At 39.3% G+C, this 15,628-nt stretch overlaps 2 protein-coding genes across 3 annotated transcripts in view; one reads left to right on the top strand and one right to left on the bottom strand.

Moving 5' to 3' along the window:
* Positions 1-15,628, bottom strand: part of col14a1b (collagen, type XIV, alpha 1b) — a 163,275-nt gene that overhangs the window by 59,590 nt on the left and 88,057 nt on the right. The window lies entirely within an intron of this gene.
* Positions 6,188-15,201, top strand: LOC311501644 (uncharacterized protein). Its single transcript, XM_084563597.1, has 9 exons — positions 6,188-7,837; positions 8,693-8,814; positions 9,097-10,832; positions 11,428-11,643; positions 12,591-12,667; positions 12,754-12,937; positions 13,101-13,243; positions 13,373-13,491; positions 14,568-15,201. Exons 3-9 carry the CDS (start codon positions 10,676-10,678, stop codon positions 14,686-14,688), a joined length of 1,017 nt encoding a protein of 338 aa, XP_084419723.1. The 5' UTR covers positions 6,188-7,837; positions 8,693-8,814; positions 9,097-10,675; the 3' UTR covers positions 14,689-15,201.

Raw genomic sequence — 15,628 nt, 5'->3', positions numbered from 1 at the left:
GCTGCACTGCTTCTTATGTCACAGAACAAATGTTGTTGTTGTTGTTTTTTTGTTTTTTTATTTATTTATTTATTTTTTTGTGGTGCCAGTTGAAACCAGCAGCTGCTTGCAACAGCTCTTACTCTATCTCTCTTTTTTTTCCAATTTAATTCACTTTTTGCTTTGCTTTTTGTAGAGATTACTTTTGTATATACTTTTTAAGACTGCATTGCACTTCTTTAGTTTTGTTTTTTATTGGGAGTTTCACCATAGCCAAATATTTTTAACAACATCCAGACTGGCCAGTGTAACCAAGAAGCGGCCAGCGTGCGCATTGTTTACAGGAGGGAACGGCTGATCGCCCTGCGTAGCGCTGTAGTGTTCCCTCGGGACAGACATGAGATCCCCCGGAGATACTTCGTAAGACCCGCCGTGGATGCCAAGCAGGAAAACAATATTGAGAAAAGAAGAGACGCTTCAGACCTGTTCTCCCCTCCGTTACCATGGGCAACGTAAGATCGCTGCCAAATAAGATGTTACAGAGGGAGTACACAGAGCGCAGCGTCCTTCTGTTGATGGAGACCTGGCTTACACCGAGCATCCTGGGCGCCACTGTTATGATGGACAACTTCATCTTCTGTGGCCAGACAGATCAGCTGACAGTGGTAAGGGGAAAGGAGGAGGCCTGGCTGTGTTCGTGAACGAGAGGTGGTGTAAACCTACACACTGCTCTGTTCAAGCACAACTGTGGAGCAAGGACATTGAACTGTTAGCATGAGGCCATACTATCTGCCACGGGAGTTTCCACATGCTATTGTGATAGCGGTGTACGTCCCCCCATCTGCTAAGACAGACAGCTTCTGATGCCCTGCTCTCAGGGGCCGTCCACACGGAGACGCTTTTTGGTTTAAACGCAGATGTTTTGCATCATTTTGGCCGATCGTCCAAACGAATCCTGTAAACGCATTGCCTTAAAACGCACTTTTCTGAAACCTGGTCCCAGGGTGAAAACATTTGCAAACACAACCCTTGAGTGTTCGTTTGGACGGCGAAAACGCATACTTGCGTTTCGATGATGTCATCGCCACACCCCTCGAGCAGCCTTCCACCACTTATATCCCGCGAGACGTCTCATAACAACATCAACAACAATGGTGGACTACATGCTCGTGTTCCTGCTGGAGAAGATATTGAGCCTATTAGGGTTACCAGGGCAAAATATCATTTCTCCTCGAGTTTGGTTGCTTCTACTGCCGGTTTGTAAACAGCGCTCAAGCTTTGTGCGCATGCTCCGCCTCTTCCTCTCCGTTTTTGGTGAATTTCTGAAACTGAAACAGCGCCACCTATAGGCCTGGAATATGAAGTAGCGTGTTGAGTCGTGTTGAGATGGATCCGTACGCAGATATTCTTGAAACGATGCCAGGAAAAACGGAGGGGGAAAAGATCGTTTGGTACGTGTGGACGGGGCCTCAGTTACCAGCAAGCTGCAGACACAGCACTCAGTATGTCACCTGCCCCACAAGAGACAAGAAGACACTGGACTGGTTTTATGCCAACACCAAGGAGGCATATTCTGCATCCCCCCTCCCTCCCCTAGGAAGAGCTGACCACAACATTGTGCACCTGCAGCCTGTGTATAAGCCTACTGTACCTAAGCCTAAGTATATGACAGACTGCATTACAGACTATATTAACTTCTGCTTTGAGAACATCGTTCCCTCCAGGGTGGTACAGTGCTTCTCAAATAACAAGCCGTGGATTAACCCTGATATTAAAGCTCTGCTGAAGGAGAAGAAGAGAGCTTTCAGATAAGGGAATAAGGAGGAGCTGAGGACTGTGCAGAAGGAGCTGAGAAAGAAGATCAGGGAGGGAAAGGACAGCTACAGGGGTGTGGAGAAGCCTGGAAACCATTTTGGGCTATAAAACACCCCATGCACAGGTTGGGGGGGATCGGCAGTGGGTCAACGATCTAAATCTACATTTCAATAGGTTTGATCAAGCACCCACTCCTCCCCCCATGCAGCTGGTCCCTCACTTGCCGACACCTGGTTTATGCCCTCCTCACTCAGCCCCTTACATCTCTGGCTCATCAGACCATACAACCACTTCACACCAGGATGGAGCCACTCATCCCCCACCCCTGTCCTTCACAGCAGACCAGGTGAGAAAAGAGCTCAGGAAGATAAAAGCGAGGAAAGCAGCTGGACCGGATGGTATCAGCTCCAGGCTCCTTAAGTCCTGTGCAGATGAACTGTGTGGAGTTATGGAGCATGTCTTCAACCTGAGCCTTGAGCTGAGAGTGCTACCACAGATTTGGAAGACCTCGTGCGTGGTACCGGTGCCCAAAACATCGCACCCTAAAGACCTCAGCACCAAACTGGACTGGACTCACCACACTGAGCCACTCTACAGGAAGGGACAGAGCAGGCTCTACCTTCTGAGGAGACTGAGGTCTTATGGAGTGAAAGGGGCACTCCTGAAGACCTTCTATGACTCTGTAGTGGCATCAGCCATCCTGTACGGAGTGGTCTGCTGGAACAGTGGCATCACAGAGAGGTAGAGGAAGAAGCTGGATAAGATCATCAGGAAATCCAGCTCTGTCCTGGGCTGTCCCTTGGACTCAGTGGGGGAGGTGGGGGACAGGAGAGTCCTGGCTAAACTGTCCTCCATGCTGGACAATGAGTCCCACCCCCTGCATGGAGACCTGACAGGACTGAGGAGCAGCTTTAGTGACAGACTGCTTCACCCTCCATGTGTGAAAGAAAGACACAGAGGGTCTTTCCTTCCTGCTGCTGTCGGGCTCCACAACCAGCACTCCTAACATGTGCGATATTATTACACCTTATGGTGTAATAACACCAGTCTGTGCAATATATGTTTTATCTATTATATTTTTGCCATTTCTGCATGCTGTTGCAAACTGCAATTTCCCCATTGTGGGACAAATAAAGGTTTTCCTATTCTCATTCTTATATGGAATTCATCAGTGAAGAACATATGAAGGAACAAGCTGAATTTGATCTTTAGTTACAGTGTTGAATTAAAAGAGCAGCTTCACCAGAGAGTTTTCCTTCAGGTCAACCGAGGTACTGCAGCCAAAGCGATGATAAAAAACCATGTCAAACAGCAGCAGGCCCGATATTACTATTTTTTGAATTACATCTGAAAATGTAAAATTTGTGACAGTTTAAAAGCTATTTTAGTTTGTGTGATGAAGCTCAGTGAAAAGTTGAAAGGAGAAGTGTGTGCTTCAGGAAACACACACTACTAAGCATGTGAAGAAGTAGATTTAAAAACCAGGAATCAAAGGTGGAAGAGAGAAAATACTTCTGGATTATCCAACTTTGAATATAAAGTTTGAAAAGACTCCATCTTTAAGTACAGTGTCTTGTTTCCATAATGTGTGTAATCAGTTCAGACTGAAAACATACTTGTTTGTCACTTGTGTTTTTAGACGTCTGTCAATTCCATAAAAAATCCTTGAAAAGATATACTGAAAAGAATTTGTATATTTAAAGAGAGTCATCTTTACTTGAATGTGAGGATCATCATTTTCCTTCCACTTTAACAAGCAGGTTCTTGGCAGCAGGACAGACTGATTATTCTCGTCGACCCTCTGCAGCATGTTGCAACCAACAAGGACAATGATACAGAAATATGAAAATTGTAACAGGTGGATCTGTGAGAAATAGATTTCCTGCTTTCATTAATAACAGAGGGATGTACAGCGTAGGGAGCCAATACAAAAGAGCAAATTCCCTGCCTTATCAAAGAACCTCACTGTAAAACAACTTAAAATAACTGAACTGCATATTTTGTTGAATGCTGTTAGTTTCTCTGCTGGAAAAATATAAGTCACTGAAAAGGTCACACATCACATTTCCTGTGTCAGAATAACTGGTTTCCTCTTCTGGTTCTCTGTGTGATGTGAAAGCAGTCACTGAAAAGGCATCTATATGTTTACTGCTGCTACAGCTGAGTTAAACGTCTGTATCTCTGCATTATGTCAACAGGAAAAATTAAATCAGGAAACTTAATAAACTCTGTGTTGAAACGTAGCATAGCAATACATGTAAAACTTATTTAAAGCTTATTAGCTTTTTAACAACCCCCACAAAATGAAAGAAATGGAAGAAAAATCTGCTCATTGAATGAACAGCTGTACTAAAACTCTCTTCATCTGCAGTCTGTGATAAGGTTCTGTTAAAACGACTCAGTTTGAAGAAGTCACAATTCAGAAATGTTCAAACCTTCAGTCGAGTCACTTCAGCTTGTTGGATTCGTCTGTTCAGTGTTTTTGTTCCACTGTCTTCTCTCAGAGAACAACTATTGTTTATATAGGAGTTTATCAAAGTTAAGAGCATATGAAGAAACAAGCTGAAACTGATCATTAGATCCAGTGATTCAAAAAAAAAAGGAGCTTTACCAGCACGGTTTCCTGTAGGTCAACTGAGGTACTGCAGCAAAAATCCCTGAATCCCAGAAAATCTTTTCCTCACAGAAAATAATATCACATTTAAATGTGATATTTGTGAACTGATGATAAAACACCTCAAACAGCAGTAGGGAAGCTTTAAGTCATTAAAGCACGAAGATTTAATATTTGTTACTATTTAAAAGTCATTTCAGATTGCCTGATGATCATCTTTTAAACAAGTGAATGGACACCAACTTTCAGTTCATTGTCCAGTTTTTATGATACATCTCTGACCAACCCAGACTTAAACCATAAAACATTATAGGAAAGTATTTAAAAGAGGGACTTTATTTCTATTCGTCCAGTTTAACAATATTGAATTTGTCATGGAGGTTCTGGGTGTGCTGGTTCAGCTGGGGAAGAAAATCTGACTTCTGAGCCCTATGCTATATGTTGCAATGAACAAACTCAATGAACACGAGCACATTAAAATGATAATAACCTGATCTGTGAGAAATAAATTTGCTTTGTCTGATGACACAGGGATGAACAGAGTTTGACTGAATGAAAATCTGACATGTCCTGACATGAAGAGAGAGAGCAGAGTGAAATGGAGATGTTAGACGATGGAGAGCAACACATTTTCAAAAACAATTTCAAAATAACAGCAAAATTTACTCATTAGACACAACTTTTAGGTCTTAAGTTTGAATCTTGTCTACACAGTTACGTGATAGAAAATAGTTCAGCCCTATTTGCACAGGATTAGTATTAAGAATAAGAATAAGAAAAACTTTAGAAATTACTCCCCACAGAAACTGATGTTAGTGATGATAACAGAAGACGTCACTTCTGCTGTAAAATGTTTTTGCAGGGTGATATCTAGTTCCATGTGTCAATGTGATTCAGAAGGCCAGCAGAGGGAGGATATTTTTACACCATTTAGATGCTCTTGCTTGCTTTTATCCGGGTTTGTCTTACTTTACTTGGCTGTATTGTAAAAAGGTACTGTGCCACAATGCGTGTAGTTGCTGAATTAACTATCGTTTGCAGTCTATTAAAGCAAAAGCTCTGATCATTAATGTGCATTTCTTTTAAATACTGCCGTATACTTGACAAACCACAGATCATACTTGAAAATGTGTTCTTATATTTGAAAAAGGTTTCATAATCCCACATGAAAAAACAAATTAGTTCAGCAGGCTTTAATGTAAGGTGACAAAATATTAGCAGTGTGAATGCTTATCTGCCATGACTTCCTCAGTACTTCCTGTTGAAACGTGGCCAGTAAGTACAGGAACAGAAAGACAGAGAAACCTTGGCAGAGAACACAGACAGCAGCATCAGAATACACAGCAAAACGTCTTATTTATGATTCAGGAATACAATATTAAAAATCTATTTAGCAAGAAATAGAGTAATTAAGTGACAGCACTGACGTGCATTAAATAGTAAAGTGACACTGCTGAAAATAGAGTAACAATTCAGTTGTTGCACATCTTAAAATGTCTTCTAGTATTTATGAGAACCAGGACAGAGAGTGTGAGCTAACAGAGGAAAGGCTCCATGTTTATGACATTGTCGTCCAACAGGATGATAATCTTTCAACACAGGAGGGAGGTGAGTATTAAAAACTGTGGAGACCAGATTAAACATTACTGTTTTATAAATAACGGTTTCTTTCACTTTGTTATTATGGCAATATTAAGGAATATTGTAAGATATTTAACCTCACATAAACACGATATATTTTACAGTTTGTACATAAATTTGAACATTATTAGATTACTGAACATGTAACAGTAGTGTAGTCGTTGCTGACGTCATGGAATTGCATGAAGAGCATTCCACTTCAAGCGTGTTTGGTAACATACTTTGAGCTTTTTGTGTGGACTTCTACACTGTTAAATAATGGCTAGGTTTAGCTGTACAGACAGGGATAGATGTCCGGATGGTTCTTTATCGAGAAAGCCTGCTGCAAAATAAAATGCTTAAACTACACAGGCCCCGTTCAGACCTTGTATTAACATCTGTCCTGGGGACGGTGTAGTACACATGTGAACACACCTGCAGGTGGTCTAGGCTGCATTTGACCTCATTTCTTTGGTAGTGTGAACACACAATGTGTCCTTGGTCACATTAATGACCACCTATGAGGAAGAAAAGTTTTGCCTCGATCAGTCATTAAAAAAAAAAAAAGCTACTTTATTATTTCACCAGAAAGGGATAAAACACCGTAAGTGATGTCTGTTCGAATTATAATCTGAGTTTTGTGCAGGTGTTGAAAATAGCTGACATAAGGAAGGAGATCAGTGAATAATAACATGTGCCAAAGACATGACGCACACACAAAAAATGGCACTGTTCATAGTTCTGAAACAGTGGCAGTGATCCATTAGAGACAGCTTCAGTTAACATAATTCAACTCCAACACATGTGAAGATGCCTTTTACAGCCAGGTGTGAACACAGGCACTAACAGCTGGCAACATGCATTCAGACTGCCCAGGTCAGACGTTAATGCAAAGTCTGAAAAAGACCAGAGAGATGATACCTGGCTGGTTGTTGAAATCTTGGGAATCCAGCCTTGTAATGTAAACATAATAGGATTTTATAGACTGTTCAACCTTTCCTCAGTATAGTGCACAGTTGGATACAGTGTCTTATGATATAAGAGTAGCTAGTTAACTGATAGCATCTCTGTCTTTAAATGTGAACACTTCGTGGTTGTTTCCTGTGGTTGGCTGTGACTGTCTAATCATCAAATGTCTTCTCAGTTAAGATGAACTAAAAAAAGAAACAGCTCCTTCAAACCTGCTTAATCTGCATTTTCTCTGCAGGAGCTCACACTCCAAAGCCTCCTCCAGCTGTCCAAAGAAACCCTTTTAAAACTACTGCACTGATTCTGGGTCTACTGTGTCTCCTGCTCTTAGTGGTTCATGTCCTGTCCATAACTTGTGAGGACCTCACATTCATTTTACATGAAGCCACATAAAACCTTGAAGGATTGGTTCGTTATATATCACAGTCTGTTTTATGTGGTTTTCAGGGCATGTCAGCGTTGCCTCCGAAAAAGACCAGCTGAACACGGCCTTTAATAAGCTGATGAGTGATTTTGACAACCTGACGGCTGATTATGAAAACCTGAAGTCCAGTTACTGCCGTTTAGAAAAAGAACACCAGACCCAGGGGAGCAATGGAGGTGAGGTTTAAACAAACCAAAACATTTAAATGAAGTCTTACTAAACCATCATAATGACGAAGATATAATGATGTTAAACATGTCACTAAAACACCTAAACAACATTTTCTTTAAGAATGGAAGAGATTTGGATGCAGCTGCTACTACACATCTACTGAGATGAAAAACTGGACAGAGAGCAGAGAAGACTGTGAGAAGAGAGGAGGAGATCTGGTGATAATAAAAAACAAAGAGGAACAAGTAAGTGTCTGATAACTGTGGCCTTTAACTATGATGTTGTGATGAATATTAAAATAAGTATTTTTGTGTCTTAATTCTGTGCATGTGTGTGTTTTTGTGTTGGAGCCATCTCCTCTGTTCAGAGATGGTTGTTCCAGGTTAGCACAGATAACTTTCTTAGCTCATCTTTCAAACCATCTGTCTTCTTTGTCTTAAATGTGTTCATTGCCTTCCTCAAAGGAACAACACTTCTTTAGATGAGTCTTGACCAGAGGAGCTGCTTCTCATCATTGTTGTTTAATCTCTCCTAAATGTGTGCGCTCCACTGGACAGCATTTACAATAGTTCTTAGCTTGTCTTTCGAGGACTTGTCCTTTGTATTTGTCTAAAGGTGTTTCTGGGTTTTAAATGCACCGGCATGTTGTGTTTCTACAAAATCCTTTCAAATGTCACAAACACTATGACTACAAACACAATGACCATGTGGTTACACATTCTTGTTCTCTTCTCTTTGTGGCGTTGTGGTGGCTCTTCCAGATTCTTCTTCTTGTGTTTTTACATATTGTGCTGTTTGTACCATGTGTCTTACATACATGTCAGATAAAAAAGTTAAATTGTTGCCATTTGTTTATAGTTTTGTCTGTTTTTTGTTAAGAGTGAAAAGTTCACTTTAATAAGCACACGCATTCTGCTTGTTGGATTTATGCTGCTTCATGATTCTGTCTTTTGTCCTACTTGGTTTAAAACTGTTGACATGAGGCTTCACATACAGTAAATGAGTATGATTTATCAAAATATGAGACATGTTTTCACTAAAGGAATGAATGTATGACCAAAAGAAATAACAAAACATCTGCTCTTTTGACTAATTATCAGGAATTTGTCAGTAAGCTCAATAAACATGGAGATTCCTGGATTGGTTTGGAGATGGTACAAACAAATGATTGGAAAAAGAAGTGGATCTGGACCTGGTTGGACGGATCGACAGCATCATATATGTAAGTAATGACAATATTAAGTTATTTAGTCCCATAAATATATTTACTGTGTCAGTTCTCTCCAAATGACTGTATGCACTCTAAATAGGAGAAACTGAATCTAAAAGTGTTTTGTTATCACACAACTGATCTTGGCAACTCAAATTGCAATCTACCGCAATATCACATGGGGTCACAAAGAAGTTCAAAATAATTTTGAAAATAATTAATCTTCAAATAGTAAAAAAAAACTTTTTTTATACCACTAATCTGTCGTGTTTTTTGGCTCTGCTTGTTCAACAGGGTCTGGAGGACTGGAGTGATTGTAAACCCTGAGGATGATTCCAAGGTATATATTGATCAACAAGGAGAATGGATTCCCACCAGCACCTACAATGAAACCAAACACTGGATCTGTGAGAGACAAATCTAATGAGAGTTTCTAGAGACTGCACAGTCTAACATAGACACCATCCACTCATGCAAAGTAGTTTTGCTGCATGTACATTCTCCTTCTCTTTCATTTCACATTTTCCTGTCTTGCCTTAAAAATGAAAAAAAACAGAGAAAAAAACAGGACCGCATTAACTTCATCAATGTAAATCAATGTACAAAGAGGACTCCAACAGGCCAAAATAACCAAATGTATGATGACCTTTGTTTTGTTTCATTTTTTTCTCAGACATTAATAAATATTGTATGTGTGGAGGTAACTTGTTAAAAAGGGTTCACAGAATCTCCAAAATGAGAAGGATTCAATTTCCTGTGGTCAGTAATGATACTTCGCCAATTTCCGGGCAACTATGTGTTACGCCCCTCTGCTCCTCCACTGGCTGTGCAAGTGTCTTTGGCTTGTGCTTAATCACCTTAACCAGCCACACCTGAGAAGACCGAATAAAGGGCCTTGTTGAAGAAGCCTCTTTTCAGCTGCAGAGGCTCACTAGATCTGACCTGTGTTCTTTTTGTCTTTTTTTTAATTAAATAAACCCTTATTTTTCCAACTCCGTCATGTGTCTTCACTTTATGTTGCACCTCTCGTGTCAGGTCGTAATGGAATTTTCAAGTATCCTCATGTAACCTTTGTACCTTCCTTAATGTAAAAGTGTTTAAAAGCTGTATTTTCTGTATCATGGGTAGAAAGAACTAACTCACCCTGAAGCTTCTGTGCATGGTGACGGTTCCTCTCCCGACCGGCCGGTAAATAAAACTTGCAAAGACATTTTCCTCTAACAAAGTCTGTTTATTTGACAAACAATCCCAGTGATAAGGAAATTGTTCCACAACAACTGTTAAATTTGAATTTGGGCCACTTCAGGATTTGGCCTGATGGTGGCAGTAAAGGAAACATCATTGTCACCATAATCAAAGTCAGTCTAAAGCCAAATTAAAGTATATTGTTGACAAACCATAAACTGACAGTCTTAAGACTGTTCTACAACAAGACATGCTTAATTTATCAGTGGTCTAATCTTAACCTTACTAAAGATGAGAGCTTAATTAAAATGGTTTGTTTTTCTACCTGACAAGAGAATCATTTCCTGTCTTACATGTGTCATTTTACGTGGGGTGTTTCTTCACACGTCTGTAGTTGTTTTGTCGGAAAAACCTGCATCTCCAGCTGTTAACTTTGTATGGTCAACACATTTATAGCTTGTCTCAGATGGGCAATGAAGTCTTCTTTCTGAAGGTAGGAAAACCACAAACTGAAGCTGTGATTTTTTTTTTTATTTTTTTTTTGCATGCTGCTACTTCCTCTAAGTTCTGTGGTAAAAGCAAACAGGATGCTGGACAAGTAACACTAACAGCAGAATCAGTATAAAATATGACCTTCTTGAATTTACAGTATATCTTCTTGAGTAATGTACTAGTGTAAACTACACAGATGTCCTCAGATATTTACACCAAACCAGATTTATCAAAGAAGGTGAGATACAGCGGGAAGGTGCTGGAAAATGAAGAAGAGTGGGAGGAGAGGGAGGTGGATATATACGAGAATGCAGATGATATCAGACTTGATCGTTTTCAGTCACAGGAAGGAGGTAAGTCAATTTTCAGTGTTATAAAAAATAATACTTATCTGTGCGTATGTGTATTTAAATCATTATAGGAACCCCAAGAATGCTCACAGTTCAGTTTATTACAATAAGATTTCCAATACTGTCACACATCTATGTTCCCTCAACTGTTAACAGAACGTACCTGGGCTGTCCTGAGTAGGAAACTCATTTCTAACAATGATAATCATGATAATCCTTTTTTGTTTCGGGTTATCCAACTACCAAAGCACTAAGTGCACTGCCTTTTTGCCCAAAACCACTACCTCACCATCTCATAGTTTAAGCAATTATTTATTTGTAGAGTTTATTCCACCATTGGCAAAATGTATATACAGGATGTCTTTATATTTCTATTTTTTTTTCTATATATATTTTTCAGAGCATTGTTATTTTGTATATATTTTTCAAATTTGTATTGTGTCGTTTTGGTAACTCTTTTTTTAACCATGTCGAAGTCGTCATTGTCTTCTGTATATATATTTGCAAAATTCCGTGCTACTGTGACAAGGAAATTTCCCACACGTGGGATTAATAAACATGTCTTATCTTATCTTATCTTATCTTAAGTGAAATTGTGTTGATGTCACCAAAACCACAGATGTAAACAGTGATTCTAGTGAGAAAATGAATAGTAACTACGTACATAACATCCACTTTGTGTTATTTGATTTAGCAGGAACACAGGCAAAGACACATCCTCCAGTCCAGAAAGAGTGTTTTAGAGAAGCTACATTGGTTCTAAGTGTGCTCTGCTTCCTGATGTTAGCTGGGATCATCCTCCTGATCAAATACTGTAAGATAAAATACAATACCTAAATTTGCACCAGAATGTTCTTCACACTGCACGACATCCAAAGACTTGCTTTCTATAGCATGATTAAAGATAGGACAGTTATTGGCTGGTAGCACATGTCAGTCTATCATGTTCACTGAAAGAGTTGGTCATTGTCAATATAGCTCTTAAGCAGTTTGAGTTACAAAGATGGGTATCTAGGATGTAGGACCATGTATAGGACACTTTAAAAAACAGACTGTCCATGGAGACAGAAGGAGAGAGTATTGTATTAAAACACTGGGATATTATGAGACACATACTGATCTGGATAAGTCATGTTTTATGTTAGGTCTGAATCAATATTCTAATCTTAAAATCTTAATCTTAAACTAATTTAGCAACTTTTCACCACACTGATGCTTATCCAAAAAAGCGTTTAAAAAAGGCAACTGGACTTGTAGAGTTTCTTTGAGAAGACGTTTCGCCACTCATCCGAGTAGCTTTAAGTCCAGTTGCCTTTTTTAAACTCTTTTTTTATACCATGACCTGGATGACTGAGAACCTTCACAGACACGCTGTTGCTTTTATTTGTTGATCTGCTTTTGCGTCTTGTTCACACATAAGTTCACACACTTTCACACCCCCACACAAATGCGTGTGAAACAGTGGGTAGAGCAAAAAGTTATCACAGTTTGAAATGCTAAACAGTGACATTTGAGTCCTAAGTTACAGTGAAGACTACAAATATATGATTCTGTTGGTCATTTTCTCATTTTGTTGTGATTCATTCAAATATAGTGTCTTTAGAAACAAGCCAGCTGCAGACCGAACTTCTCGGTAAGAAATGTTTTTTTTTTTTTTTTTTTTTAAACAAAGACATATAGAAACACACTGAATTCACTTTACACTTCATCTTACAACTTTCATATTGGTTAACTTTGTAATCAACTGTTTTTGTTCTCAAGACATGGAAGCCCACAACACTCAGCTACAGAGCTGGTACAAAACACTGAATAAAAATCACAGCCAGTTGCAGGATGAAGTAGAGCGACTGAAGGACAACAGAAAAGGTGAGCCCATTTTTAAAAACCAAATCAAAACATCACTATTATACACTTAAAACCTAAGTGTGATGTTTCAACTTCAAACTTAATGATGCAACTAAATATCTTTATTTACTGGTTTTTACACTTCTTCTTACGACTAGACCTGGAAGCCAGCAACAGACAGCTACAAAGCAGATACGAAACACTGAATAAAAACCACAGCCAGTTACAAGATGAAGTAAAGCGTCTGAAGGACAAGATTCTAGGTGAGAAACTATTATAAAATAATTTAATAAGCAGTATTATTACTTTATTATGTTGTTTCAGTTTATCCAGGACAAGGACAGTTACTTATGAAAGATGGAAAACCTGAGTAAACAAACCTGAAATGAGAATGAGATCTGTCTCTAAAACATGTCTGATGTTCAGGGAAGTGGTGTCCTGAAGGATGGAAGAGATTTGGATGCAGTTGTTACTTTAAACTGACTGGGAGGAAACACTGGCAGGAAAGCAGGATAGACTGCCAGAGTAGGGGAGCTGATCTGGTGATTATAAACAGCAGAGAGGAACAGGTGGGTGACTTTGTTAATGTGTGTGATCTTTGTTGTAACTACCAGTCACCTGATCTCAGATTTCCCAGTGTTAGTTTAACAAGGGATATGGAATTATGAGTGAAATTGTTTTTGTCTCTTGTCAATCAGAAATTTATCAGGAAACTAAATACTAATGGAGAGTCCTGGATTGGTCTACAAGCCAATAGAAAATGGCCATCAACAAAATGGGAGTGGGAATGGGTGGATGGATCCCCACTTACAGAAACGTGAGGACGTTTTTTGGTTTCTATTACAGTGTGAATAAAATCAGTTATTGAAACTAACAAAGGTACACTGATAAGCCATAACTTTAAGACCACAGTTGAGGCATGGACTCCACTAGCCCTCTGAAGGTGTGCTGTGATATCTACAGCCAAGACATTAGTAGCAGATCCTTTAAGTCATGCAAGTTGTGAGGTGGCCCCTTCATGGATCAAACTTGTTTGTTTAAAAGCTTCCACAGATGCTCATTTGGATTCTGATCTGGGGGATCTGGAGGCCAAATCAACACCCTGGACGTGTTGTTATCTTCCTCAAACCATTTCTAAACCATTTTTGCTTTTTGTCAGGGAGCATTATGCTGCTGATAGATGCTTTCAAGGAATACCATTTTCATGAAAATGTGTACATGGGCTGCAGAAATGCTTAGGTGGTTAGGTACGAGTCAAAGTAACATACACATAAATGGTGTGACCCAAGGTCTCACGGCAGAACATTGCTCAAAGCATCACACTGCCTCTGTTGGCTTGCCATAGTGCACAGAGCTGCAGTTTTGGAGATGATCTGACCCAGTTGTTTAGCAATCACAATATGTCCTTGTCAAAGTCGCCCAAATCCTTCCACTTGCCCATTGCTTCCAACATATAAACTTCGACAATTAAATGTTCACTTGTTGCCTAATATAGCCCACCCACCGACAGGTGCCACGATAACCAGATTATCAGGGTTAGGCTAATCAGTGTAGAGTGATTCTGAGTGAAAAGTCAAAAGGAGGATCGAACTGTACTGGGATAGATACTACTGAGCATGTGCGGAGGGCTTAAAACCCAGGAATCGAAGCAGAGGGAGAAAACATTTCTGAAGACTCAAACTTTAATTAGAATGAAAGACTGGACAGTACACCACAGTGTCCATTCTTCATGATAGAGACTTAAACCTATAATCACTTTTGTTTTTAGATGTCTGCTAATTCCATAAACAAACTGGAAAATATATCCTGAAAATATTCAAAACAGACAGACTTTATTTGAACTTGAGAATCATGAGTTTGGCTCAGTTTAACAATATTATATATGTCTCACAGGTTCTGGGCAGCAGGGCACTCTGAAGTTTCCAGGTACCAGCCCTATGCACTTTGTTGCAATCGCCAAGGACAATGGATGCAAAAATATAACAATTATAAGAGCTGGATCTGTGAGAAATAGATTTCCTGCTATCACTGATGAGGGATAGGCGATTTTGGGATGATATAATTTGACCAAAGACTATGCAATGTACAGAATGAACATTTCTTCACTTCTTCATTTTGTGTCACATGTGCATTACATAATGTATATCCAGAAATAAAATCAGCTCCTTAACAGTGCTTTAGGTGTTGTTTTTCAAAGAACTGTCACTGAAAATGACAACCCTGAGATATCAACACTGATAGTTGGTTTTGAATGATTCAGTGGATTAAAATTAATTAAAGGGCGTGCATTTCTGTGTGTGACATTACTTCATCAATATTGTCTACTCAAACTAGACAAAAGACAATAACAAGAAACACTGACAGCAGCATTAGTGCAGAATATCACCTTTACAAAGAAGTTAATGCTACATACTTTATTTCCAAGAAACTACAGTAAGTGTAAGCCTAGCAACTGGTCAACTGCCTCAGTCCTCCTAAGATGTCCTCATATATTTACACCAAACCAGATTTATCACAGCAGGAAGGTGCAGGAAGGTGGAGCAGAGTTGAAGGAGAGGGAGGATGTTATTAGATACAGTAGGATTACAATGATTTTAGAAAGTCTGGCTAGGGTGATGAGTAGGGATGGGCGATATGGACTAAAAAATTTATCCCGATAATTTCTGGTATTTATCACAGTAATGATAAAAATGACGATAAATAAACACCAATTCAGCCTAATCTTTTTGACTATAATGCATCGGCAAGTTTTATCTGAGTTGTTGTCTTTTTACGGGACTCTTTGGATGAAGTCGACGCTGCTTCTGCATCCTCGCACATTTTCTGTCTTTCTTCATTTCTGGTTTGTGCTTGTGTTTGAGGTGGTGGAACAAATTAGTGGTGTTACCGTCCTTTTTATGCACTATTTGTTTGCAAACCTTGCATGTTGTAATTTGCTGCTCCACGTCAGACTT

This window comes from Chelon labrosus (genome assembly GCF_963514085.1).
Source record: "Chelon labrosus genome assembly, chromosome: 16".
In the NCBI taxonomy this organism is placed as follows: Eukaryota; Metazoa; Chordata; class Actinopteri; order Mugiliformes; family Mugilidae; genus Chelon; species Chelon labrosus.
This window is presented reverse-complemented; position numbering and strand designations above follow the sequence as displayed.

Bases quoted from the DNA above. Each gene is read 5' to 3' on its own strand.
- LOC311501644 (XM_084563597.1), top strand. From the start codon at position 10,676: ATGTCCTCAGATATTTACACCAAACCAGATTTATCAAAGAAGGTGAGA. The intron at 10,833-11,427 runs GTAAGTCAATTT...AGTGAAATTGTG, and splicing joins TTTTCAGTCACAGGAAGGAG to TTGATGTCACCAAAACCACA. The intron at 12,938-13,100 runs GTGAGAAACTAT...TCTGATGTTCAG, and splicing joins TCTGAAGGACAAGATTCTAG to GGAAGTGGTGTCCTGAAGGA.